Raw genomic sequence first — 25,283 nt, forward strand, 5'->3', positions numbered from 1 at the left:
CTGGAGAGTTACCCACTGAGCCAGGCTGACACCCAGACAAGCCTCCAGCTAAACCCTGCCATTCCCTTCTCCCTCACACACCCGCTGAATGCAAACTGTGACACGACTGCCACCTACCGGGCTCGCCACGGCACTGTAGCCTCCAGCTGAACCAGCAACGTTGGCCATCAAAGCCATCAGCATCCTCTGCTGAGCCAGGGATACCCCGCAGAGCAGCCACACGCACACACATATACCCCCACATATATATACACATACATATATATACACACATACACATATACCCCCACATATATATACACACACATACACGCACACCTATATACACACACACGCACATATATACACACACACACATATATACACACACATATATATATATACACACACACACACACACACATATACCCCCACATATATACACACACACAATCAATTTTCTTTCCAGTCTTAGTGTAGAAATATTATGCTGCGAGTTGTTTTGTTGTTGTTGCTGTGGGTCATCAGGAAAAGCCATGAAGTAACTGGGCTCGTTGGGTAAAAAGCGAGAGAGAGAGAGAGAGAGAGAAAAAAAAGGTTAGCCCTAATGGTACGTGGAGTACAGTAGCTCAGTGGTTAGAGCACTCGCCTCGCAAGCAAGAGGACCCGGGTTTGATTCCCAGGCAGGTCAGCGCGAAACCTTAGGCACGTTTCCTTGCTCCACGCGCCTGTTTGCCTCGCAGAAAATAGGAACCTGGTTAGTCAATTGGCAGATCACTTTCCTGGGATAATAATCCTTCTAAACCCCTCGAGAGAAAGGGGTTAGAGCCGGATTCCACAGCGAGATCCCCAGCACAGAACACAACAATAACAGCAACGGGAGTACAAAAAAGACATCTCACAAAATGGTCAGAAAATACCAATTTTTGGAATCATTCCCCCTCACCTGAAGAACACATCATTGGCCAGGTATTCACCCCAAGTATGGACACCGTCCTGCTCTTGAGAGATAAGAATGACGGTCTTTGTACTTTACTTGGAACACGACAATCCCAAATTCACAAGAACCTCAGCAATCAATCACCAGCCTGGTTCAGCGTCAGTGTTGAGAGCTGAACCTCAGGTACAAGCCGAGGCACTAAAGCTGTGGTTGTCTGGAGACCGCGGTTATGTTTGGAATTGGTGAGATTGGGGAGAGGGGAGGGGGTGTAAGGAGGGAAGGGGACAGAGAGAAAGAGAACAGATTGGCACAGTGGGTAAAGAGAAAACAAAAGAGATTTTACTCTTTATAGAACAAAGCGCTTTGAGGCATCTCGAAGACACGATAAGGTGCTGTATCAAAAGGATTATTATATTATAACAAATCACACGAGCACAGAGGGTGAGGAGCAGACCGTGTCTCGATGGACCACTGGTGGAGTTTCTCACTGTGGTCCTGGCCGACAATGCCGCCCAAATTAAAATGGGTCGATCGCTTCACAGCTGTTGTTGGGATATTGCTGTGCGCAAACTCACGGTGTTTTACCTGTGTGGAAGTAAAGAGATGGTTAAGCCAAAGGCAACCCCCACCCCCCTTTCCTGGCTGTGATGGTTGCTGAGCGCACACATTATTTATATTTATTATTATATTACAATCTGTAATATTGAGCCACGTGTTTCCCCAAACCGACCGCCACGTCGACAAGCTTTTTTTTTTTTTGGCTCAGCCGGGCGGGTGTCCGACACACGCGGAAACCCGTCCCTCGTGGATCAAGAGTCGCCGAACCAAGCTGAGAATTCCACACCTCCCTCCGCCACACGGAAATTCCAGAGATAGACTGTCGGAACGGAATGCGCTCTCTCTCGCTCTCATCCCGGACACATCCGGCTCACTTAAATTCTCTCCCAATCCGATGCTCTCGACCCCATTTAAGAGAACACTTGATAAGGAAGTGCGCGCGGAAATTCCTGAGCGAGATAAACCTCGAGTCAAAACAGGAACGGTTTAAAGTTGGATTTTTCGACTTTTTTTTATTCAAACAGAACCACTTTTCGTGTGCATGACACACACTCACGCACACACTCAATTATATGCACATACAGTATTAATAAATTAATATACACATCCGCTAGTGTGTGTGTGTGTATACAAATTTTACACCTTTAATAAGAAATTCCCGGAGCACATTATAAAGATTTCTGTCTTTCGTTTGCTTGTTTGATTCAACAACGAGACGGGGGTGACATTCGATCAGACAAGTCGGAATGGGACCAGGCGTTTGAGTGACCAGAGAAAAAATTAAGACAAGTTTGTTGTCCCCCCCCCCACACCTTACCCCTCACTTAATTCCCCACCTCCCCCTGCACCCCCCCCCCCCCCCCGCCTACATTTGGACATCCTCAGACACAGTGCCAGCTTCCAATTAAAATGTCAAAACAAGAACAGTTTCACCAGCTTTCTTCTCCGCCAACACTCCCGCACCCCCCCTCCCCCCCACCCACTGCCCCCCCCCCCACAAAAAACCCCAACCATGCAGCATTCTCAGAATACGTTTGCTAAAATAGGTTCCGTTTTATACAGTGAATAAAGTACTTGTAAGTTTATTTCATCTGCTTCCTTTCTTCACCCTCTCTTCCCTCCTCCCCCCAGCCCGTCTGCCTGCCCCAAACCAAAATATTCCTCTGTCTGGGTTTGTTTTGGGGGGGGGGGGGGTTGGTTTAAGAAAAAGCACCTCTGCTATCAAAAAATGAACACAACATCCCAAGTTCTGTAGGACTTTCCCCCCACCCACTGTGCATCTGTCATGTCCGTCCATAGACCCCCCACCCCGCCACGCCACCCCACGCGCACACACACACAACCAAAATGCATCAGATCTCAAACTCGCAGACTCCCGGATGACCCTACATCACCCAGACGGGACTCCCTCTTTGCCGTGGGACAATCCGGGCTGATAAAGGGGTCTGCGAACGGACATCAGCTGCGCAGAAAGCAAAACGAACGAACAAACGACAAAAAGAGAAAGTTCTGCTTCGCCTGTACAAACACTGAATTCAGTTTCAAGCACCTCCTAATTACGCAATTCATTTTAAAATAATAATAATGTAGGAGTAACTCTTTTTAAGACAAGTTTTAAAAACAGATACAGGGAGCGATTCACATTGAAACTCCTCATCGTTCCAACAGCCACTTACTTGCTGTCTCCATTAAAAGTGCATTTGTACTGAAACCATTTAATAAACTTAAAAACTCCCCAGAGACCAGCGTTATATTACTCTGATCTCCAAAGAGGGCAGTGCCAAAGCTACACCTTTGCCCGCGCCCCCCCACCCCACCCGCATTTTGTCTTTGACAGTAAAGAGTATCTATCCTGGAGGGAGGGAGGGAGGGAGGGAGGGAGGGACATCAGACGAAATTTCGTCCATGATTCAGAATTTAATCCGACATAAGAGTGACTCCTTCTAAAGAATTCTTTCCTGGATTTCTTCTTATATAATAATCACACCCCTCAAAATTAAAATACATCTTCCTCCTCGCTCCCCCCTTACTCTCCCCCTCCTCCTAGAAACTCCTCAAGTTGACAATTTCAAAGCTTCCCACCTTTCTACAGAAGAGGAGATAAAACTCATCATAAAAGTCTTTTTTTTTTTGGGGGGGGGGGGCCGTCATTAAACATCTTGTGAGAGACAGAGAGCTTTTCAACAATAAACTGGACAAGATGAGGAAGAGAGATTTTTTTTTTTTTGGGGGGGGGGGTGGAGGGGTAGGAACACAGATAATAATCCCTTTAGTGCGAGAGACACAGAAATCTCCAACTAAAAATATACTTGAGCTAACAGCTGCCTTAATCTCGGAACCCACATGACGTGACAATGGCGAGTGATTTCAATTCATTTTTGTGGAGAAAGAGAGGGACAGAGGGACAGAGGGAGTGCGATTGTCTTTTTCACTGTCTGAATACTTCACAGCAGAATCAATTGAGCAACGTTCACGCAGTAGTCTGTGGTGTGTGTATATGGTGTGTATGTGTGTGCGGGGGGGGGTGTGTGTGTGTGTGTGCGTGCGTATGTGTCTGGTGTGTGTGCGTGGTGTGCAATACGGTGTGTATGTGTGCGCGGGGGGGGGTGTGTATGTGTATGTGTGTGCGTGTGTGGTGTGCAATATGGTGTGTATGTGGGGAGGGGGGGTATACATGCGAGAGGACAGGGGAGGGCGGGCGGGCGGGGGTGGGGGGTGAAGTTTCTCTATCACAGTGAGATGAAAAAAAATAAACATAGCAGCTTGTTGTTTTTATATACCATATAATATATGTATTAAAAAAAATCCTACCCTCTCCCCCCCAACCAAAAAAGAAGCAGCAGGCACCTCCCTGCCCCCATATATAAAAAAAATCTACAAAAAGGAAAAAAAAATCCGTCTTATTTTGAAAAAAGACATGGCTGTTCAAGTTATGACATTTTTTTTTGGAAAGCGTTTTTTTTCTATTGATTTAACTATTTACTCTGGTCTCTCCCCCACTCACCCCCACCCCCCCGCACCCCACCCCACCAATCACCCGCCCCCTTCCCAGTCGACGCGATTCAATAATTTAAACGGTGACATGTTTTTTGTTTGCGGAGAGAACAGGAATCTTAGAACACGGTTGCTTTTGAAAACAGTAACCTGGGAGGGTAGGGGGGAGTGGGGAGGGGGGGGGTCTCTCTCTCTCTCTCCCTCCGTTTCTCTGTCATTTTTAAAAAATAATAATAATTCAGGAATGGTTTGCCGAATGCTCGTTACTCGGGGAACTGGAGGAAGAGGAGGATGACGAAGAGGAGAAGTTCATCCTGGTTAAGTCGGGCGGGTTTGTTGCTGTGTTTTGGCCGCTCAGGCTTTTCCGACACACTGGACAAGTGTCATGCTGCAGGTGGGAGAGAGAGCAAGATTATCAGGGGAGTTGTCGACAAAACAGTCACTACACTTTACTGCCAATCCTGTGAAGCGCTTTGAGGCGTCCTCGTGATGTGTAAGGCGCCATATTGAAGCCCGTCTCAAGATCTTCGTCTTTGACCGTGCCTTCAGCCACACTCCCACCCATCGCTCTCCCTAACCCACCCACCCCTCCAGATCCCAACCCGCAGCTCGGGTGTAAACCATTTACTATCCAGCGCCTCCCGACGTGAAAGGCACTGTGTAAATGCAATGTGTTGCTGTTGCTGTTAGACTTACCATTTCAAGCCAAGGTACTATACAATCATTGTGGAATAAGTGGTTGCACGGAAGTTGTCTAACGTTCTCCCCAACGCCGTAATCTTCTTTACACACAGGGCATTCTGTGCCGGTGCCTGACAGAAAGAGAGCGAGAGAGAGAGGGGGAGAGAGAAAGGGAGAGAGGGAGAGAGAGAGAGAGACAGACAGTTTGGGTAAATTCACAACATGAAGCAAACACACGTTACTTTTCTTTTAAAAAATTACACAACACTCTGTTAAAACCAAAGAGCTTGATTTAGGAACAGGAGGAGGCCATTCAGCCCCTCGTGCCTGTTCTGCCATTCTAGAAAAGATCCTGGCTGATCTGACCTGTACCCCAACTCCAATTACCGGCCTTTGCCCCGTATCCCCTGATCCCCCGACCTGACAAACCTCTAACCACCTCAATCTGGACAATGTGAACGGATCCAGCATTTGATTTGAACATTGCTCACACTGAGCTCCTAGAGACTGGGCTGCCTCTTCGTGTGGTTGTTAAAGATCTTGCGACGCTATTTAAAACGAAAAGCGAGTTTCTTTCTCTTTCTCTCTCGGTGCCTTGGCTAACAATGCCCCAGATAAAAATTGGTCACTCACTCCATGGCTGGTTGTGGAACATCGCTGTGCGCAAATTTAATTTGGGATGTTACCCTCAGCTCTCTCACGCACCCGCCCTCACACCCGGTCCCTGGGGGAGGTGTACATTGTGACACCTTCACCTCATCGCCTCTCCCTGTCCCCATCTCACACCCCATATCTGCACCAGTCACCACTGTACACTTCTTTTCCAAACGCACAGACTAAAAAAAGAACCTCACAAACTCACCTACTTGTCCTTCTGTTACTTGCACTGTGGGGAGGGTCTTGATTTTATCCTTGTCCGCTGGAGGGGGTCCGGGGCTTTCAAACTGGTTCAGGAGCTGGTGAAGGGAAGCATTAAAGGCATTTTTCTTCCAATAACAATCCTTGCACCTGATACAGCGCCTTATCACGTCTTCACGACGTCTCAAAGCGCTTCACAGGATACACTGTAAAGTGAGTCGACTGTGTGTTTTGTGGGTGAAACGTTGCTGTTACTATAGGGAGAGAGGAGTGTGGGAAAGGGATAGAATGGATCCCTGATGAATGATCGTTACCTGTGTAATGATGGAGTCTAAACCATTCGCTCCCCACGCGTAGTCTAGTGGATTGGAGTGCAGAACTCCCCTTTAAACACAGGAGATGACATTAAGATTACATCAAAACACAACACGTCACTTCTCTTCTAACGAAAGCTCTGCTCTAACACAGTCTCCGACGATAACTTGACTACGATAACATAACAATAATCCTTGCATTTTATGCAGCGCCTCCTTATCACATTGTCAAGATGCCTCAAAGCGCTTCACGGGATATACTGTAAAGTGTAGGGACTGTGTACTTTGTGGGTGAAAAGTGGCAGTTGTGCACAGCAGTGTCCCAGTCTCTCCACGGCTGTTACAAATATGTAGTGAGCGATATTGCAAAACAAAACACACAGTATAAACACAGATTTCCTCTGCACTGCAATGTAGTAGCAACATTCAATTAACTTCTCATTGATTCACAAAGAGCTCGGAGATATTTACTCTGCGGGAAATCATTTCAAAGTTTAGCAGCCGTTTCCTTGGCTTTTCATCGTGACTTACCAAGGCCCCAAGCCCAGGTTTGGTACAGCAGCCGGGGCAATAAACCCATTCACCAGCTGCTGAATAATCCTGTAATAGAGAAACAGCGAGAATTTACATTTACTGTATATAGTACACAGGCCCCTTCACATTGGGAAGACAGCTTAGATCACTTCCCACGGCTGGCTGGGAGCTCGAGCAGGTGGGGGAGGAGGAGAGGGAGGAAGAGAGAGGGAGACAGAGGGGGAGAGAGAAAGAAAGAAAGAGGGAAAGAGAGAGGGAGAGAAGGAAAGCAAAAGGAAGAAAATGGCTGGAAGACAAGTTAAAATGTTGGTTTGAGAGGAGATCTCTTTAGTTCGTTAATACATATTAATAGGTTAGGTACAATATATAAACACACACACACAGTCTTATTCACTCAACGCACATCAACAATAACAACAACAACTTGTGTTTATACAGTGCCCTTCACCGGGGTGGGGGGGCAGCCTCTTAAGCCACTGCCGGCCCTACCCCACGTAACAGAAGTCGCCCTCAATCCTTGCAAGCTGAGGCGGGACATTGAATGAGAGTCTAGACACGATGGTAGTCATGGTCAATCAGATAGTCAACAATGATAATGAAGCAGGACCATTGCTGTCCTCACCCTCCCCTCCGACCCCAGACCCACACTCACCCCTCTAGAGTGGGAACCCCCTCGTGCCGTGCTGTCGGTCGCCGTGACGGAAAGCGGGGGGGTCTGGGCTGCCGGGAGCTGTATCTCTGCCGGGACTGGTGTTCCCGCTCCCTCCTGCTCTCCGGGTCCCGGCTCTCCTCCCCCGACAGGTGGCTGGCCGAGGGGCTGGATCCGAAGGAAAAGGGGTCGAAGGGGTCGTCCAAGATCCCAAACGTGAACTGCCCGTAGCTTCCTTGTGGTAACGAAAAGTGATGGTCGAGGCCCTGTGTCAGGTAGACATTAAGATCATCTTTAAGCTCACTCCAGGTCTCTCGCTCGCTCTCTACACCATTTCAAACTACATTCATGATCAGGGACTCCCCTTTCCCAGCACTGGGACACCATAGGAACACTGTCATCTGTGGCCTTAGAGAGTGATGATAATAATAATGATCCTTTCATTTCATACAGCGCCTTATCACGTCTTTGAGACGACTCAAAGAGCTTGACAGGATATTTATATATATTCTGTGAAACACTTTGACATGTCGCAATGATGTAATAAGGCGCTGTATTAAATGCAAGGATTATTACTATTATTAGTATAGTAATAGTATACTATTATTATTCTAATTAAGATCTCCACTGGTCTCAAGCGCCTTGGGATATCCTCCCGACGTGAAAGGCACTATACAAATGTCATTTAGCTGTTGTTGTGGTGGCCGCCGTGTTATCCTGGCCGAACTGAGGTTGTTAACAGTTAACAAGGCTCGGCTAGCCTCGCGGTAACCCTGCAGCACTGTGTACACTATGCACATGCCGATCACACGTGGACAGTCTCACACATACACACACACACACACAGCTCCCAAACCACAGTCACACTGCACGTTATGCAGTGTCAACACAGCACACACACCGACCACAGTCACACTGGTATATAAAGAGCCTGCAAAACACCGACTTCATAAAAGGCAAAGAGAATAATAGGAAGGATCGTTTGCACTCAAGCCTGTGGGGAAACAATGTGCGTGTTCTCTGCTAGTTTTTTCCCCCCAACAAAATATCCAGTCACTACACTGCATTCAATCCACGACTGTTTGTGGAGACGCTGCTGTGCGCAATTGGCTGCCACGTGTTGCCCACAAAACACAGTTAATTCACTTTACAGTATATCCTGTGAAGCGCTTTGAGACGTCTCAAAGACTTGATAAAGCGGCCATATGAAAATGCAAGGATTATGCTATTATTTTTAGTGGGAAGCACTTTACGTTTTCAGGACAGAAATAGTCATTGGTTTCGGCCCAAACTTTTGTGTTTAAAGCTACAGACAGGTGAGGGAGGGATTCTGCTTCTCAAAATCACAGCTGGAACCCACAGGCAGTGAATTGGTTTATTTCTGCCTCTCTCTCTCTCTGGCCCCTGGGTGAGGAAAGGCAAAAGAAAGTGCTACCGACTGAGCCAGTCTGACAGCAGTCCAATGTTCCCACAATAGAAAAATGCCAGAACTTGAGAAGAGAGCGCTGATCCCACACTAGTGAGAGCAGAGGTCGGCAAACACACGGCTGATATACTGGGCCAGGTGATCAGTCAGGGAACATTGATCTCACGGGCATTCACTGGAAAATTCACGTTGTGTTTCCAGAAGGGTTGCAAAGAGGAATTTCCTGACTGCGCGCGATTTTCGCAGTCAGCCGACAAAACAGCTTTTTTAAAAAAAAAAACTTTTTAAGATCGATACACGTCTTAAACGAAACATTCCGAGTCCTTATTGAAAATGCAGTTCATTCAAAATCCAACTTTTAAACACAGCTAACATTCTTAAACAGTGCACTGTAAGCAAGCAAACATATAGAGGTTTTTTTTTATATATATTTAAAATAAACCTCGGATAAATAGGTAGGTAGATAGATAGATTGAGCCCTGCCACGAACCTCAAACTGTCGGGCATGATCGCTTGTGGAAGCTGTGGAACTGGAGCCATTTTCAGCATTTCTACAAAATATTTCAAAAACGTCACATAATTAATGTCACACATCATGCCGTGAGAACTCACAGCCAGCTGTCAGGGCCCCTGTTCAACACTCGGCAAATCTTGGATGATTTATTTGATTGGTTGGTCGACTGGTTGAACGGTAGCAGTTGTGGTAAAGCAACAACAAGAGTGAGAGAAAGAGAGAGAGAGAGAGAGAGAAACAACAACAATCACATCAGCTAATTCTCCATTTGGCTGTAGCTCCCGAGAGAAGGGAAGGGAGGGAGGGAGAGAGCCATGTACTATATAATGTACAGTCACTCCACTTACCTCGACTCTTGGTCGGGTAATTCTTCTATGAACCCGGAGTCGCATCGCGGACACGTATACTCCTAGGGCGGAATAAGAAAGTAATGTTAGAGTTACTTTACCATCTCAAATCAGTTTCAAGATAAAGCTGCAGTTCAATCTTTAAAAAAAGCCACTGATGCTCTCCTCTCTGTAACTGCTTCCCAAAGCGCATTTGAGTGGAGAAACGGGAAGACTTGCTCCTTCCATACCCACCGCTGGGAAACAATCAGACACGTATAAGTTACCGGAAGATTACCCTTTGAACAATTCACAAGATATTAGAATTCATACACAGCGTGAACAAGCAGAGCAGAGAGAGACAGAGCTTCCCACAGGAATCGAGGGAGACATTGGAAGGCTTTGGAGGGCAAAACACCGCAGACGCTGGAAATCTGAAATAAAAACAGAAATCGCCGGGAACACTCAGCGGGTCAGGCAGCATCTATGGAGGGAGAGGAAAGTGGGTTAACGTTTCAGGCCGGCGACCTTTCGACGAGTTCTGACGAAAGGTCATCGACCTGAAAGGTTAACCCACTTTCCACTCTCCATAGATGCTGCCTGACCCGCTGAGTGTTCCCATCCACTTCTGTTTTTATTATGGATAATTCAACGTCCGCTTAGACCAGCAAAAACAGCTCAACATCACATCAAAGGACATCACCATCACAACAGCACTGACTGTCTTGTACTGAGGGGAGGGGAGATTTTAAGCTTGTGCCCCTTCAGGCCTACGAGAGAGTTCTACCAATTGCACCAAACTTGGATCAGCTATTTTCTAGACCTTGAGACACCAATCACAGAGTGTTCCTCATTTTGTCAATTAGATAAACATGAACATCTCCCTTATCCCCGGAGAGCGAGGCTCCTCTCTCGCTATCGCTGGCCAAAAAAAACAAACGTGCTGAAGCCCCGCAATTCGCCTGCAGAGAATCCAGCCACAGCCTCACGCAGTAGATATTGTTAGATGTTTTAAATGTAACCCATTCAATCTAAATTAAAGCACTGCGAGACCACTTGGACCACTCCAAGCGCTTCACAGAATGTACTGTAAAGTGAATTGACTGTAGATTTGGTGGACAAAATAACCCACATAGCTAAGTGACCGACAAATGGATATCCAACCAAGGTTCGTTAACCTTGAGAGGCGAGAACTCAACTCCTGTGGCTCTGTAAGTGGATGGGTCGGTCTTCTCCTCTCCCAGCACTGGAGGATATATTACTGAACACCCTCTTACAAAGGCAAATTTAGCTGCAGTCTCGGCCAAACAATTACTGCATAATGAAAAATAGTAATTACCCTGAATCCGCAGGACCACAAACGCAGCGAATGAGATACATGAACCACGTGTGAAGCGCATTCACAGCCAATGCTTTATTGTCATCTAGATTTGTAGCTTATCTTCCTTCAAAAAAAAAATTATAATAATAAATTGGTCACTTCAATCCACGACTGTGTGTGGGGACGCTGCTGTGCGCAATTGGCTGCCGCGTTTCGCCCACAAAATATACAGTCAATTCACTTTACAGTGTATCCTGTGAAGCACTTTGGGACGTCTCGAATAAGGTGATAAGGCGCTGTGTCAAATGCAAGGATTATTATTATTATAATGCTCAGCCATATCCTCTCAGTCATATCCGTCCTTCTCTCCACCCCACATCCCATTGACACACAAGCGAACAGATCTCTCACATTCCCCCCCCCCCCCCCCAGTCACACTCTGCACTGTGACGTCCTTATAAGCAGACACTCGCCATCAAATCACAGGTGACTGTGACACACACTGCCCGCCCCCACCCTCTCCGCTCCCCAGTGTTAATTGTTCGAAGAGATGCCAGACACCTCTACCATCGTGATTCTACAGGGAAGGTTCCAGAAAGCAAAACACAAAAACAGCCACCACAAAAGCGAAACAGAAAGTTGAAACTAAATGTTGGCGATGACAGTCGGGGTAAAGGACCAGGGTCCATGTTTTTGTGCGTCTTTTAATGAAATTGCTGCCTGAAAAAAAACAAAGGGCAGCTTGTTGTAAATCCTGAAAAGGGAGACATATCTTTTTATTATATCCACTGTAGATTTAACCAGGTATGATTTATTAACATCAGGTTCACGAGGTGAATAGCTATCCTCCCTTATATAAAAAAAATCAAATCTTTCTCTAAAGTCAAGGTCTCTCGATAGCATAACGCCTACAGCCCCACCCCCACAGCACCAAATGATCGACTGCGACCACAAAATCACTCATCTTTATCAGCAGGAAAATGCCACAAAAGCACGGGCTATCACTGCTCTCTGGATCTGTAAGCGATTGCTGAGGTGGAGTCTTCCGAGAAACCTTCGATATAGACTCGCCAAATTCTTGACCTACTAAATTAGCTGTAAATGAGTCATCGGCTTCCAGGAAAGGAGAACCCAGCATTTCCCCTGTTAAAGCTAAAGCCACACTATTATTCAATTAAAACTCGGGTGCTAATGCGTCCAGGGATATCCCGCTTATACAAGTAAAGTTACACCAATATGATTTGCTCCTCACATACTGTATTTCCATCGATTCTCATTATGCAAATGAAACACGACACACTTAAAGAGTCAAAACTAGGTTTGAGGGCAGAATTCTCCGACGAGGCCTCAGCGACTCTCGCAATAATGGCTAATGTTGAAGATGTGACAGCCTGGCTTCAGCCTGAGCAATCATACTGAGACTACCACCAACCTGGTTATAACGCAACCGTCAAAATAATTACAGGAACATTAGTCAACTCCAAATATAATAACCGTACGGTCATGTTTTTGTGTCGTAACTGAACACTTTTTTTTGAAAAACCTTTTCAATCTTTTTAAAGAACGACAGTTTTTTTTTGGTGTAAGGTAATTCTGAACACAATGGTTTTTTTAAAAATAAAAATGTAAATTGCATGCCCCTCATGCCCTCCCCTCTGTACCACCATCGGTGACCACACTTTCAGCCACTACGGCCTGAACCTCTGGAAGACTCTCTCTCTATCCCTCCGCCTTGCCCCCTTCCTTCCCCATCTTCAGGACGCACCTGAAGACCTTCCTCTTTGACCGTGCCTACAGTCACCTCATTCCCCCTGGCTCGGTGTTGTGCTCCGCCACTGTCAAGCGCCCTGGGACGCTGCCCTGTGCGAGGGGGGCGCTAGGTAAATGCAAGTTGTTGTTGAAATTACAGCAGATGACATTTTAAAACAAGTTAAAGCCAAAAGGTGAAATTACGGCACATGAAAAAGAAAATAACAAACAGGCTGTCACCTGTGACACACAAATAAAATGACCGCGTGGTTGGGTTAGTAAACCTAAATGCAGTGCTTGATGTGGTCAGGGCACGTCGCCACCATTCATAAAAATCATTTTAAGACTACAAAGGTTAAAAATATTTAAGTTTGATCATGATCCTCGTTCTGAAATTTTGAAACGGTAAGCTTGTGTGCGTGTCAGAGCACCAGTGAGCACACGTGTGCACGCAAGCATGCATGTGGCAGACTGTGTGTGACAAAGCGTGTACGTGTGACAGAACGAGCAAGTGTACGCGTGAGTGCGAGTATCCGCTTGTGTGTGAGGGCATAAGTGTACGCGCTTCAGGTGGATCAGAGTGCGAGTGTGTGTAAGGTGTGTGAGCGGGGGATGTCAGTACAAGCGTGTGTTCACACTCTGACACGTGCATCTGTCAGAGTGCGGGCGTGAGTGCGCATGTGTTCTGCTCTGCTCACACTCCACTACCCACCCCCTTCATTCAGCTGCTTGTGTTTTCTGCACATCCCACATCCTCTCTGCTCCACCACTGATGGCCGTACTTTCAGCCACTGCGCCCTGAACCCAACGAACTTCCTGCCTCAGTCCCTCCGTCTCGTCCCCTTTGGCCCAGTCTTCAAATCGCACCTGAAGACTTTCCTCTTCAGTTATTCTCTTTGGGACTATTCCTCCCTTCCCTTTCCTGCCTGACATCAAACCACACCATCACACTGAGGCACAATCAGACCGACACACACACACACACACACTCACACTGTGACACGCGTGAAGGGCGTTGTGTAAGTTGTCAGTGTGAGTGAGTGTGTCAGTGTGAGTGTGTGTCAGTGTGAGTGTGTTTGTCAGTGAGTGTGTGTCAGTGTGTCAGTGTGTGTGTGTCAGTGTGAGTGTGTGTCAGTGTAACTGTGTGTGTGTCAGTGTGTGTGTGTGTGTGTGTATAAGTGTGTCAGTGTGAGTGTGAGTGTCAGTGTGTGTGTGTGTGTGTCAGTGAGTGTGAGCGGCGCGTGCGCAGTGCCCCTCGGGGTGGTCGCGGCTCCAGCGTCAAGAAAGCCTCTCACCGCAGCGCGAGTGTCTGACAGTGAGTGTGACAGTCTGTGTGTGTGTGTGTGTGTGTGTGTGGGTGTGTGTGTGGGTGGGGGGTGCCGCGGGGTCTCCCGCCCTGACGCCCCGGGGGCCGGGTGTAGCCGAGGCCTGTGCCGGGCCGGGCCGTGGCGCGAGGCCCGGGGACTGGGCCTAAGGCCCCGGGGAGCCCGGGGCGGCGGGAGGGGAGGGGAGGGGAGGGAGGAGGGGGCCGGGGCCGGGCCGGGGAGCGGGCACTCACCGGCAGCTCGGGCAGGATCTCGGCCGAGCAGCGGTGGCAGAAGAAGCGAGAGCACCGACCCTGTGATGGCGCCTCCGCCATGTTCACGTACATCCGATCCGACGCAGTGACGTCGCGGCACGTCAGGCCTTTGGCCGGCACGTTCGCGATTGTGACGTCACGCGGCTCGCATGCACGCACGCACGCACGCACGCACGCGGGCGGGTTTAGGGGGCGGGGCGGGGAGAGCTCGGCCACGCCCCCTTCGCGCCCCCGCCCGCCCACACACAGGCGGCGGCGACTGCGCACGCGCAAGAGGGACAACGCCAACAACAACAACAACCACCACTACAACGATTAATAATAATCTTTTTGTTGTCATAATGTTTATAATAACAACATCATCAACAATGACATACAACAATAATATAATAATATAATTATAATAATAGTGTAATAATGGTATAATAACAACATACAATAATATAATAATAATACAATAATGGTGATAATAATATAATGTATGATAACATATAATATAATTATAATAATAAGATCATATAATAATGGTATAATAATCATAATATAATATAATACCAATAATAATCCTTGCGTTTTTATTATTTTTTAATAATTTTATTATAATTTTATTATATTATAATAACAAAACAATAATAGAATGATCGCAACAATATAATAATAACCATAATAATATAATCCTTGTATTTGATATAGCATTGTATCATGTCTTCGAGACGTCTCAAAGTGCAGTGACTGTGTTTTGTGGGCGAAGTAAGGAAACGTGCCTAAGGTTTCGCTCTGCCCGGGAATCGAACCCACCTTTCTCAATCCCAACTAAAACTTGATGCACCTCTATAATTTACCCACAAGAAAACTTGTAGACATGTAACCCCCGCCAGCAACCACGTCGGGCTAATAAATCTCTGAGCTCTCCTTTGAAAAAAAACACAGCAACACATGTTTTTCATATTTTTGTTCCACTTGGATTCGAATTCTGCAATAAAACTGGGGGGGAAATAGCCTGGAATCTAGTTCATTTCCATTGAAGTGAACCAGCGAGTCTGTTAATCCTTTAACAATCCTGTCAAATATTCTGTCACAATTTTTTTATGGGAAAAGAACCATAAATAAATGCTAAAATTCTTCGTTCCTAACATTTGATGCTGCTGTTGCTTGGCACAGCACCGTATTGCTCAGCACAGGATTGGCGCGTTTTGCTCACAAAATACGGTCACTGCACTTTACAGTACATCCTGTGAAGCGCTTTGAGACGTCTCGAAGGTGTGATAAGGTGCCGTATCAAACTCAAGGATTACCATTAATATTAATATATTCTGCGAATGTGTAAACACCTGCGGGAAATCAACGTTGCTCTTTGGACAAGTGTGCCATACTCAGTAAGACAGCAAGAGAAGGAGGGAGGAAGAAATCACAGGTGAATGAACCCACGGAAATAAACATTAGTAAACAAGTCCAACTTTATCCGTTTCACTTTGCTGTTTAGACCTGAATTTCTCACAAAGTGCATTGAACATCCCACCAGGAGTTAACAGGACTTGATAACAACAACTTGGATTTACGTAGTGGCCTTCACGCCGGATAGGGTCTCGGAGCGCTAAAGAGGAGAGTGCATGATTCCTGTCAGGGCGGCACTGGCCGGGCACTAATAGGCGCTGCAGCGGACGTGAGGATTATTTATAATACGGGATATATAAATTATTATAAATACTGTACAGGTTGAGCATGCGGTTCGGGGTATTGCCTGCAGTGGGCGCTTGGAGTATGAAGTATAACATTGGATAAAGGAATATTAATGGAAATGGACCCAGTAATTGGCACTTCACGAACTAACAATACATCCATTAAATATAACTGGTACTCGCGTGTTGTACAGCGCCTTATCACATCGCCGAAACGTCTCAAAGCGCTTTGCGGGATTTACTATAGAGCTGTACTGTTTGACTGTGCGTTTTGTAGACAAACATTTGCCATTACTGTGGGATAAAGTGGTCCAATCAATAATAGCAGTAATAGTAATAATAATATTAATCCTTGCACTCAATAGTGAAGGGAGTTTCTCTCCTGGTGTCCTGGCCGACAAATTACACAGTCACTACACTCTGCAATAAATCATGTGAAGCGCTTTGAGGTATCCTCTCAAAGGCCCGGGTAAAATGGAAGGATTATTATTATTATTATTATTATACATCGCTGCTAACAATTAATTTACCCCCTGCGTTCTGTAGAGTAGTGGTTAGAGCACTCGCCTCGCAAATCAAATCACTTTACAGTACATTCTGTGAATCGTTTTGAGACGTTTTAACAGCGTAATGAGGCTCCATGTCAACCGCGAGGATTATTATTATTATTATTAAAGCAATAAAATAAATTCCCCGCGATTGATCCGTCCCTGATTTTTCGCGCCGGTTGACTTTTTGCCGGTGTTTGCACCGCTCGCCGACTCGTTCAAGTGAGGAGACCAGATGGCAACCGAACCGAAAAACATCGCGGGCCGAAAGGAGAGAGAGAGCGAGAGGGAGAGAGAGAGGCTGTGTCTCACATTACAGCACGGCTGAGAATGTGTAGGCACGGCTTGACAATAGCCAGACCACAAAAACAATTCTGGTCTGGCAGCGAGGTGGGCAAGCACGGGGAGGCCAAATCTGTGTCAATGTGCAAATCATCTGCCGTTTCATTTTAAATCGCGTCTGTGAGCACTGATACGTCTGAGCTCTGCATTGCTTCTTCGTGGTTGAAGTGTTAGTCACCTCCCCTCCTCTCGTCCCATCTCTCCCACCATCCTCCCCCCACCACCACACACCTCCATCCCACTCCCCCCCCCCACCCCCACACCCCGTCCTCCCCCATCTCGTTCGCTGTCTGACCCCCCCCATTTCTGTGTCGCCCTCCGAGATGTTATCCCATGTGAAAGATGCTGTCTAAATGTAAACTGTTGTTGTTGCTGCTGCTGTTGTTGTCGTTGATGTTTTTACTGTTATTGTTGTTGTTCACGGGATCTTTGCCCGAAAAAGACTATTTTGGCCTTAAAATTTCGAGATCGCTTCTTCAATTCAATCTGGAAGCCGATTTATATTAATAATTATTATTAATGACAACAACTCGTATTTATTTATATAGCGTCCCTCACACAGGGTAGAGTCCCAGAGCATTTAATTATAATAATAATAATCCTTGTGTTTGTTACCAGCGCATTATCAAGTCGCGAGGAAGCCCCAACGCACAGAGGACAGTCTGCAGAGTGTAGTGACTGCGTTTTGTGGGCAAACTTGGCAGCCAATTGGCGGATAGCCATGTCAATCAAGTTAAGATAAGGACAAATAAGGAAACCATTAATTCTGTCTCGTTTTTGTATCAGTCCACACTTCTCGCTCAGGGCGAGGGTCCTGCTGGGTGGGTGAGGGTCCTGCTGGGTGGGTGAGGGTCCTGCTGGGTGGGTGAGGGTCCTGCTGGGTGGGTGAGGGTCCTGCTGGGTGGGTGAGGGTCCTGCTGGGTGGGTGAGGGTCCTGCTGGGTGGGTGAGGGTCCTGCTGGGTGGGTGAGGGTCCTGCTGGGTGGGTGAGGGTCCTGCTGGGTGGGTGAGGGTCCTGCTGGGTGGCAAGTCCCTCAGAACATGCTTTTTAAGCTGATTTTTAGCTTCAAGTTGTTTCTTTTTCACGACAGTGACTTGTGCAATGATGGAATGTTGCAGTGGTGAAAGTCTAAGTGAGCAAGTGTTTTGCGAGGTGCAAATATCTGTCTGGCAAATACTGGGAGCAGTTAGCGAGAGGGGAGTGGGGGGGGGGGGGAAGCAATAGGAAGACAGATGGGTTCAATTATTTCCTCAGATGGAAAGGGAGACGGACGTACACATAGTTCCTGTTTCCAGACAAAACTCACTCAGGAATCTGTAACATATGTCAAGGAGTGTTAAGTACGGAGCAAGTTACTAAAACTGAGAGGACCCGGGTTTGATTCCTGGACAGAACGATGGGCAAGTTTCCTCACTCCACACACACACACACCTCTGTTTACCCAGCAGTCAGCTGTTAGAGAGAGCAGGGAATGGGGATAGAGTAGAGAGCTCCAGTGGGGGAGCGAACCCCAACACAGACACGATAAGGAAAGCTACCCCCTTTTGGACTGTAAGTGCTCTGAGCCGCAGAGTGCCCTGTGTGGAGGGTGCTATGTAAGTGCAAGTTGTTGTTGTAAGTATTTCACACACAAGCTACAAACTGACATAGTGACCGCCCCCCCCACACACACACACACTGGTGGCTGTGTCCAGGCAGCCAAACGACGACAACTTGCACTTCACACAGCGTAGGGTCCCAGAGGGCTTGACATGGCAGAGCACGACACCGGGGAGTAGGGGGGGATGACCGTAGGGACGGTCGAAGAGGAAGGTCTTCAGGGAGGGAGAGAGTCCCAGTGTTTCGGGGCGTAGGGTTGTGTTCAGGGCACAAAAACAAAACAAAACAAAACAAGGAGAGAAAAATCCAACAGTTTAAACAACAGCTTTGTAACTTCCTCATTAGAGATTGGTTTACGGTGAGAGTCAGCGCAGAAAAATCTTCAGAAAATAGTGAAGTGGGGGGGAGTGGGGGGGGCGGGGGAGCTGTGGTCAGGAGTAAGTTTACTTTGGTTGGAAGCCAAGACGGGACCAGACAGGGAGGGAGGGAGAGAGAGAGAGAGGGAGGGAACATGTCACTGGAATGAAGGAGGCAAATGATCAAAGATGACTATGTTGAGGCTGACTGGATGCTGTCAATCCAATCCAGGCTCCAGCTCCCCCCCCCCCCCCCCCCCCACTCCCACTCCCACCACAAGAACCACTTATTTAAGAAGCCGCTCAGTGAGCGATTTCATTCTTAAAGTGCAAACTACTACACAGAGAGTCAGAGACAGACAGACACAGAGAGAGACAGAGAGACAGACACAGAGAGAGACACAGACAGAGAAACAGAGAGACAGTGAGAAAGACAGACAGACAGAGAAACAGTGAGAACGAGACAGACAGACAGAGACAGACAGACAGACAGAGACAGGCAGAAAAAAAGAGAGACACACAGAGTGACAGAGAGAGTCAGACATACAGACAGATACCGAGAGATAGAGACACAGAGAGAAGCTCTTGCCAGCTGGGAGAGTTGGAGAGTTGGAGAGTGGAGAGTTGGAGAGTTGGAGAGTTGGAGAGTGGAGAGTTGGAGAGTTGGAGAGTGGAGAGTTGGAGAGTGGAGAGTTGGAGAGTGGAGAGTTGGTTGGAGAGTTTGGGGAGTTTGGAGAGTTTGGAGTTTGGAGAGTTTGGAGTTTGGAGAGTTTGGAGTTTGGAGAGTTTGGAGTTTGGAGAGTTTGGAGTTTGGAGAGTTTGGAGTTTGGAGAGTTTGGAGTTTGGAGAGTTTGGAGTTTGGAGAGTTTGGAGTTTGGAGAGTTTGGAGTTTGGAGAGTTTGGAGTTTGGAGAGTTTGGAGTTTGGGGAGTTTGGAGTTTGGAGCGTTGCGGTTGGGATCCTGGCCGGGATGCCTTCCTTGTCCCAGCAGCTGTTGCTGCCCCCCCTGACGTTGGCTGTGGTGTGTCTCCTCCTCGGGGGGAAACCTGCCTACGGTAAGACAACATGTCACATGTTTTGATTCAGATTCAAAGGACTGGTTTAGTAATTAATCGCTGCCCAGACTGGTCTGAAGTTTGCTGAGACAGTAAGTTAGTTACTCATTCGGTTCAGTTAATTCCTTCCTTCTCAAAGAAACGTCTCAAAGCGCTTCACAGGATATATTGTAAAGTGTAGTGACTGTGAGCGAAATGCGGCAGCGTCTCACAAACAGTGGAGTTTTTCGGGGATTATTATCCTCGGAAAAGCCATCCGCCAATCGACTAACAACCGGGTTCCTACTGACTGCTGGTAAACAGAGGCGCGTGTGTGTCTGTGTCTCTCTCTCTCTCTCTGTGTGTGTGTCTGTGTCTCGCTCTCTCTCTCTGTCTGTGTGTGTGTGTGTGTCTGTGTGGAGTAAGGAAACTTGCCTAAGGTTTCACCCTGTCCTGTCCCGCCCGGGAATCGAACCCGGGTCCCCTGGCATGCGAGGCGAGGGGTCTAACCCCAGAGCTACGGGACTGTGTAAACCTGTGTAAGCTTGTGTAAACGCGAGCTGTTTGGTTGTTGTTGTTGACCAGCTGGAGTCTGCTGGTTACAGCAGGGGAGGAACGGCAAGTGTCAGGCGCTGTCAATGACCAGGATTATCCGTGAGGAATGCTGTGGGAGCGGGAATGCCCAGGCCGCCTGGACCAGCCAGGACATCCCTGAGGGAGAGATCCTCAAGCTCATCATCCTCGGGGGAGTGGGCTGCCACCCCTGTCACAGTGAGTATCTCACCAGCAAACGTCAGCTGGAATAACATCCGGGGATGCAATCCGGGAAAGAGTTTGGGACGCGACCTGACCAGCCACGGCCGGGGCTGGTGGAAGGTGAACTGGACGGACCTTGGTCTTTGAGGGCAAATTCTTATGTTCTTATGACTCACCGTATCAAACCCAGCTCCCTGCACGTCCAATAGAACCAGAGATATTTATAGTCGTTCATTCAGCCCCTTCCCTCTCTGCCCTCCTCCCCCTCCTGATCCCAACCCCCCGATCCCAACCCCCCACCCCCCTGACTGTCCAGCGCCTTGGGACGTCCTCCCGACGCGAAAGACCCCCATGCAAACGTTGCGTGTTGTCGTCGAGGCCATAACCTTTTACCCCCTTACCCTTCCCACCCTCTTCCCTTCAGAGACGTGCGAGGACGTGGACTGTGGCCTCGGGAAGATCTGCAAACTGAACAAACACGCCAAGCCCACGTGTATCTGTGCCCCCGACTGCTCCAACGTGACAAAGAGAGTTCCCGTGTGCGGGACAGACGGCAAGATCTACAGCGACGAGTGTGCTCTCCTCATGGCCAAGTGCCGTGGGCTGCCCGAGCTGGAGGTCCAATATCAGGGCGAGTGTAAGAGTAAGTGCCTTCCTCCTCTGGGAGTACAGCTCGGTACCTTCTTGTCGGAGCCCTGAAGCCTTGGGGTTCGAGCACTTGCCTTGCAAGCGACAGGACGCAGAGCGAAACCACAGACATGTTTCCTCACCCGGTTGATAGTGGATTGGCGGGTGGCTTTCCGGGGCTATTTATCCCTTCAAAGAATAAATAATAATAATAATTGGCCACTCAATCCACGACTGTGGGACACCGCCGGTTCCCGGGTTTCACCAACAAACTACACAGTCACTAGACTTGACAGTATATTCGGTGAAGCACTTTGGGACGTCTCAAAAATGTGATGAGGCGCTATATCTTTACCGTCTTGTACATGTATCGCTGTCATTGACATACGTGTATCAGCTCTGTTGACACACATACCTGTAACCTGGTTTCTTGCAGAGTCCTGCACGCAGGTCTTGTGCCCGGGCAGCTCCATGTGTGTTGTGGACCAGACGAACAGCGCTCACTGCGTGATGTGCCGTGTGATCCCGTGTCCGGAGCCGCTGTCACCTGGTCAGGCGCTGTGTGGCAACAATGGGCTGACGTATCCCAGTGTCTGCCACCTGCGGAGGGCAACCTGCCTCCTGGGCAAGTCCATTGGCGTCGCTCACTACGGCAGGTGTAACTGTAAGTGCCCTGGCCTGTCCCCCCCCCCCGGCCTGTTCTCCCCCCCGTCTGTGTGTGAGTGTCTGTGTGTGAGTGTCTTGTGGGTGTGTATCTGTCTGTTTCTGTAGATACGTGAGTTTGAGAGGCGGAGGGCCAGAGGGAGAATGTTCCAGTGTTTCGGGGCTGAAAGCGCGGCCACCGATGGTGGAGCGGAGGGACGAGCAGGAGGCGGGAACCAGTTGAACGGAGGCAGCGGGTGGTGGGTTGGGGAGGAAGCAGATTAAAAACTGCCATCTCATTCCCCTTGGACCTCAGGTGTCTTTAACGCTCAGTTTGCAGCGTCCACATCTGTCGGGGGCCACACAAGCGATTGTAAGGTCTCCTAAACCCTGCGCACTTCAAAACAACAGCCCCCAAGGCTCACATTCTCCCCATCTGGAAACGGGCTGAGATTGGCAGTAATCCGCAAATCCTATCAATAGCCCACTTTCCTCTGTTCCAGTAAATCTCCAAAGAGAGAGAGAGAGAAATAAATACTCCTCCTGGATTTTTATTTTAACTCCCGATGTTTAGCTGGCAACAGAGCCCTGCTAACCTGTCCAACACCGCAATCCCCCCGCACTGCGCACAGCCCACATGCACACACACGCACACACACGCACAAACACACATACACAGGCCCACACACACACACACACACACACACACACACACAAAACAAAAGGCTTTGTGGAGCCCTGTAGCTCAGTGGTTACATCGCTCGCCTCGCAAGTGAGAGGACCCGGGTTCGATTCCCATGTCAGGGCGAAACTCAAGGCAAGTTTCCTTACTCCACACACACACACATCTCTATTTACCAGCAGTGAGTAGGAACCCAGTTGTTAGTCAATCGGTGGATAGCTTTTCTGGGGATAATAATCCCTTCTACGCCCCCAAAACTCTGGAACTCTCTCTCCCTCTAAATCCCCCGGCTTGCCCCTTCCTTCCCCATCTTCAGATCGCGCCTGAAGACCTTCCTCTTCGACCTACAGTCACCTTCCCCCTCCCCCCAGGATCGGTGTCGTGCTCCGCCACCGTCAAGCGCTCTGGGACTCTACCCTGTGTGAGGGGGAACACTGTGTAAATGCAAGCTGCTGTTGTTGTTGTTGAGAACATGGCCGATTGAATGAGCTCCCTCCTGTTCCAAATGTTCTTTGCTCCTGTTCTCTTCTCCCCCCCACCCCCCCATACACACACACACCCCCACACGCCCGAACGCCCACAGACACACACCCCTCACTAACTCAGCCCCCACACTAATTGACGTTTCATTTTCAGCCTCAGAAGAAGACATCAAGGAGAGAGGAGAGCATCAGGACAACACTGTGTTCTCTAAGATGTTGCTGGGATGGTAGCTCTCAGCCCGGCTCGGAACAGAGAGAGACACAGAGACACAGACAGAGAGAGAGAGAGGCAGAGAGAGAGAGAGAGAGAGAGATATCAGGGCAAAATATGTGGCATTTTGTTTTGAAGCTGTTCTGTTGTGAATGAAGAAACATTTACCCACTCACCCACCGCGGGCTTCATCAGCCTCGATTAGGACATCAGAGTAATAATTGCATTTGGTACAGAGCCTCATCACGTCTTCCAGACGTCCCCAAGCGCTTCACAGAATATACTGTAAAGTGGAGTGACTGTACTTTGTGAGCGAGACGCGGCAGCCGATCGCGCACAGCAGCGTTCCCCCACACACAGTCGTGGATTGGGTGACCAAATTCTTCTTATTTTTTGGGAGGGATTATTATCCACAGAAAGCGATCCGACAACCGACAACCGGGTTCCCACTCACTGCCAGGTAAACAGAGTGAGGAAACTCGCCCACCGTTTCATCCCGACCCGCCCGGGAATCGAAACCAGATCCTCTCGCTTGCGAGGCAAGTGCTCTAACCGCGACACTACAGGACCACACTACACTGGGGCCGAGGAGAGACACAGTCATGTTAATTAACACCAGGAAGGCTTTCAAAACATACCACAAACACTGCCCCATGTTCTGTTTATATTGTACATAACCCAACCTTGTTTGTATTTATTGGAAAGACAGATGAAGGGAAAAAAAGAGACGCCGTTTTAATTTATACCTTACGATGACTGATGTAGACTTGCCGTATTGTGTGTGTAATAATCACCTGATGTAATTATAATTATTTTCCACAAAAAATGTGTTACTTTTCTATGGTTAAAATTACGGTTGTCCAGTCAGTCTGTTTCCGCTCCCACCATTCCCGCCCCCACACCCGCACACATCGCACCCTCTCCCACACACCCACATACACCATTTCCCCCCACATACCTGTCAGACATCAGGTACTGAATAATTGTGCCGATCTCCCTCTCCCAACTGCTCCCACATCACTGCCCCTCCGTCTCCCCCCCCCCTCCCCACCATCTCTCCTGTTGTTTTACTCTTGTATTAATGTGTGTGGGGGTGGGGGTGGGGGGGTGATTGTAGCATTATAAATAAAACCCTGTCTGGACAAACCTGGTCTCAGCCCTATGCTCAGTAAGTGTAACCTTGTGTGTGTGACTGTTCGTAAGCCCTTGAGCTTATTCTGGCCCATGGGGTGGATTTCCGTTAAAGAAACAGTCTGGACTGAATATCTCAACAACACATGACATTTACACAGCGCCCTTCACATCGGGAGGATGTCCCAAGGCAAGGGTTTGCACCCGAGCTGGGGGTGGAGGGCAAAGGGGGTGGGGGTGGGAGGGTGACTGAAGGCAACAGTCAAAGAGGAAAGCCCTGAGACGGGCCTCGAAGGAGGTGGAGGGGCTCTGGGATGAGGGTGGGGGCAGAGAGGCTGAAGACCATCCTTTCTACCTAATCTCGGAGAGTATTGGGAGCATGTTGGCGAGAGCCAAGTCTTTGGGGGGAGCCCAGAGAGCGCGTTGGGGTAACTGCTGGAGTCTAACCAGCTAAACCCACGCAGCTTGTCATAGAGAGAGAGAGCGCTGCCTGGACAGCTTTCCCGCTGCTTGTCCGGCCAGGACCACTCTATCCGTTAGTCAGGGCTTTGGCTGTAGGGTGACCAGGAGCTGAGGGGGAGGATTCCCTGCTCCCAGTGACTGGTCGGCCCTTCCAGGTCCTGCCGATGGATGAGCCAGGCCGGGCCGGGCTGCCACCAGCAGTGAGTGCCTGGGACACTGCGGCCCCTCCTGGCTCGGGAACCGGGACGAGAGATGGTCACAGGGGCTCGATTCCATTGCTAAACCTTGAAACCAGTTCAGCTACAAGGAGA

The 25,283-nt window shown here is 48.5% G+C and overlaps 2 protein-coding genes across 2 annotated transcripts; one reads left to right on the plus strand and one right to left on the minus strand.

Annotated features, from left to right (window-relative positions):
• Positions 1-4,674: 4,674 nt before the first annotated feature.
• rnf126 (ring finger protein 126) lies at positions 4,675-14,495 on the minus strand. The gene is made up of 9 exons (XM_007898934.2): positions 14,402-14,495; positions 9,795-9,856; positions 9,424-9,484; positions 7,511-7,773; positions 6,856-6,924; positions 6,325-6,394; positions 6,015-6,108; positions 5,168-5,283; positions 4,675-4,859 (listed from the first exon to the last, which is right to left on the minus strand). Exons 1-9 carry the CDS (start codon positions 14,492-14,494, stop codon positions 4,710-4,712), a joined length of 978 nt encoding a protein of 325 aa, XP_007897125.1. The 5' UTR covers position 14,495; the 3' UTR covers positions 4,675-4,709.
• A 5,357-nt stretch (positions 14,496-19,852) lies between these two features.
• fstl3 (follistatin-like 3 (secreted glycoprotein)) lies at positions 19,853-23,468 on the plus strand. The gene is made up of 5 exons (XM_042342822.1): positions 19,853-20,000; positions 20,565-20,750; positions 21,160-21,378; positions 21,799-22,026; positions 23,323-23,468. Exons 1-5 carry the CDS (start codon positions 19,916-19,918, stop codon positions 23,397-23,399), a joined length of 795 nt encoding a protein of 264 aa, XP_042198756.1. The 5' UTR covers positions 19,853-19,915; the 3' UTR covers positions 23,400-23,468.
• Positions 23,469-25,283: the final 1,815 nt, after the last annotated feature.

The sequence above is a fragment of the Callorhinchus milii genome, unplaced genomic scaffold (assembly GCF_018977255.1).
Source record: "Callorhinchus milii isolate IMCB2004 unplaced genomic scaffold, IMCB_Cmil_1.0 Scaffold21, whole genome shotgun sequence".
In the NCBI taxonomy this organism is placed as follows: Eukaryota; Metazoa; Chordata; class Chondrichthyes; order Chimaeriformes; family Callorhinchidae; genus Callorhinchus; species Callorhinchus milii.

Excerpts from the sequence above, each read along its gene's own strand:
- rnf126 (XM_007898934.2), bottom strand. The coding sequence starts at position 14,494 with ATGTACGTGAACATGGCGGAGGCGCCATCACAGGGTCGGTGCTCTCGC. Across the intron at positions 7,774-9,423 it reads ATCATGCCCGACAGTTTGAG|GGCCTCGACCATCACTTTTC; the intron begins GTTCGTGGCAGG and ends TACCTGACACAG. Across the intron at positions 6,925-7,510 it reads GGGGTTCCCACTCTAGAGGG|GATTATTCAGCAGCTGGTGA; the intron begins GTGAGTGTGGGT and ends TCTCTATTACAG.
- fstl3 (XM_042342822.1), top strand. The coding sequence starts at position 19,916 with ATGCCTTCCTTGTCCCAGCAGCTGTTGCTGCCCCCCCTGACGTTGGCT. Across the intron at positions 20,751-21,159 it reads GGGCTGCCACCCCTGTCACA|AGACGTGCGAGGACGTGGAC; the intron begins GTGAGTATCTCA and ends TCTTCCCTTCAG. Across the intron at positions 21,379-21,798 it reads ATATCAGGGCGAGTGTAAGA|AGTCCTGCACGCAGGTCTTG; the intron begins GTAAGTGCCTTC and ends GGTTTCTTGCAG.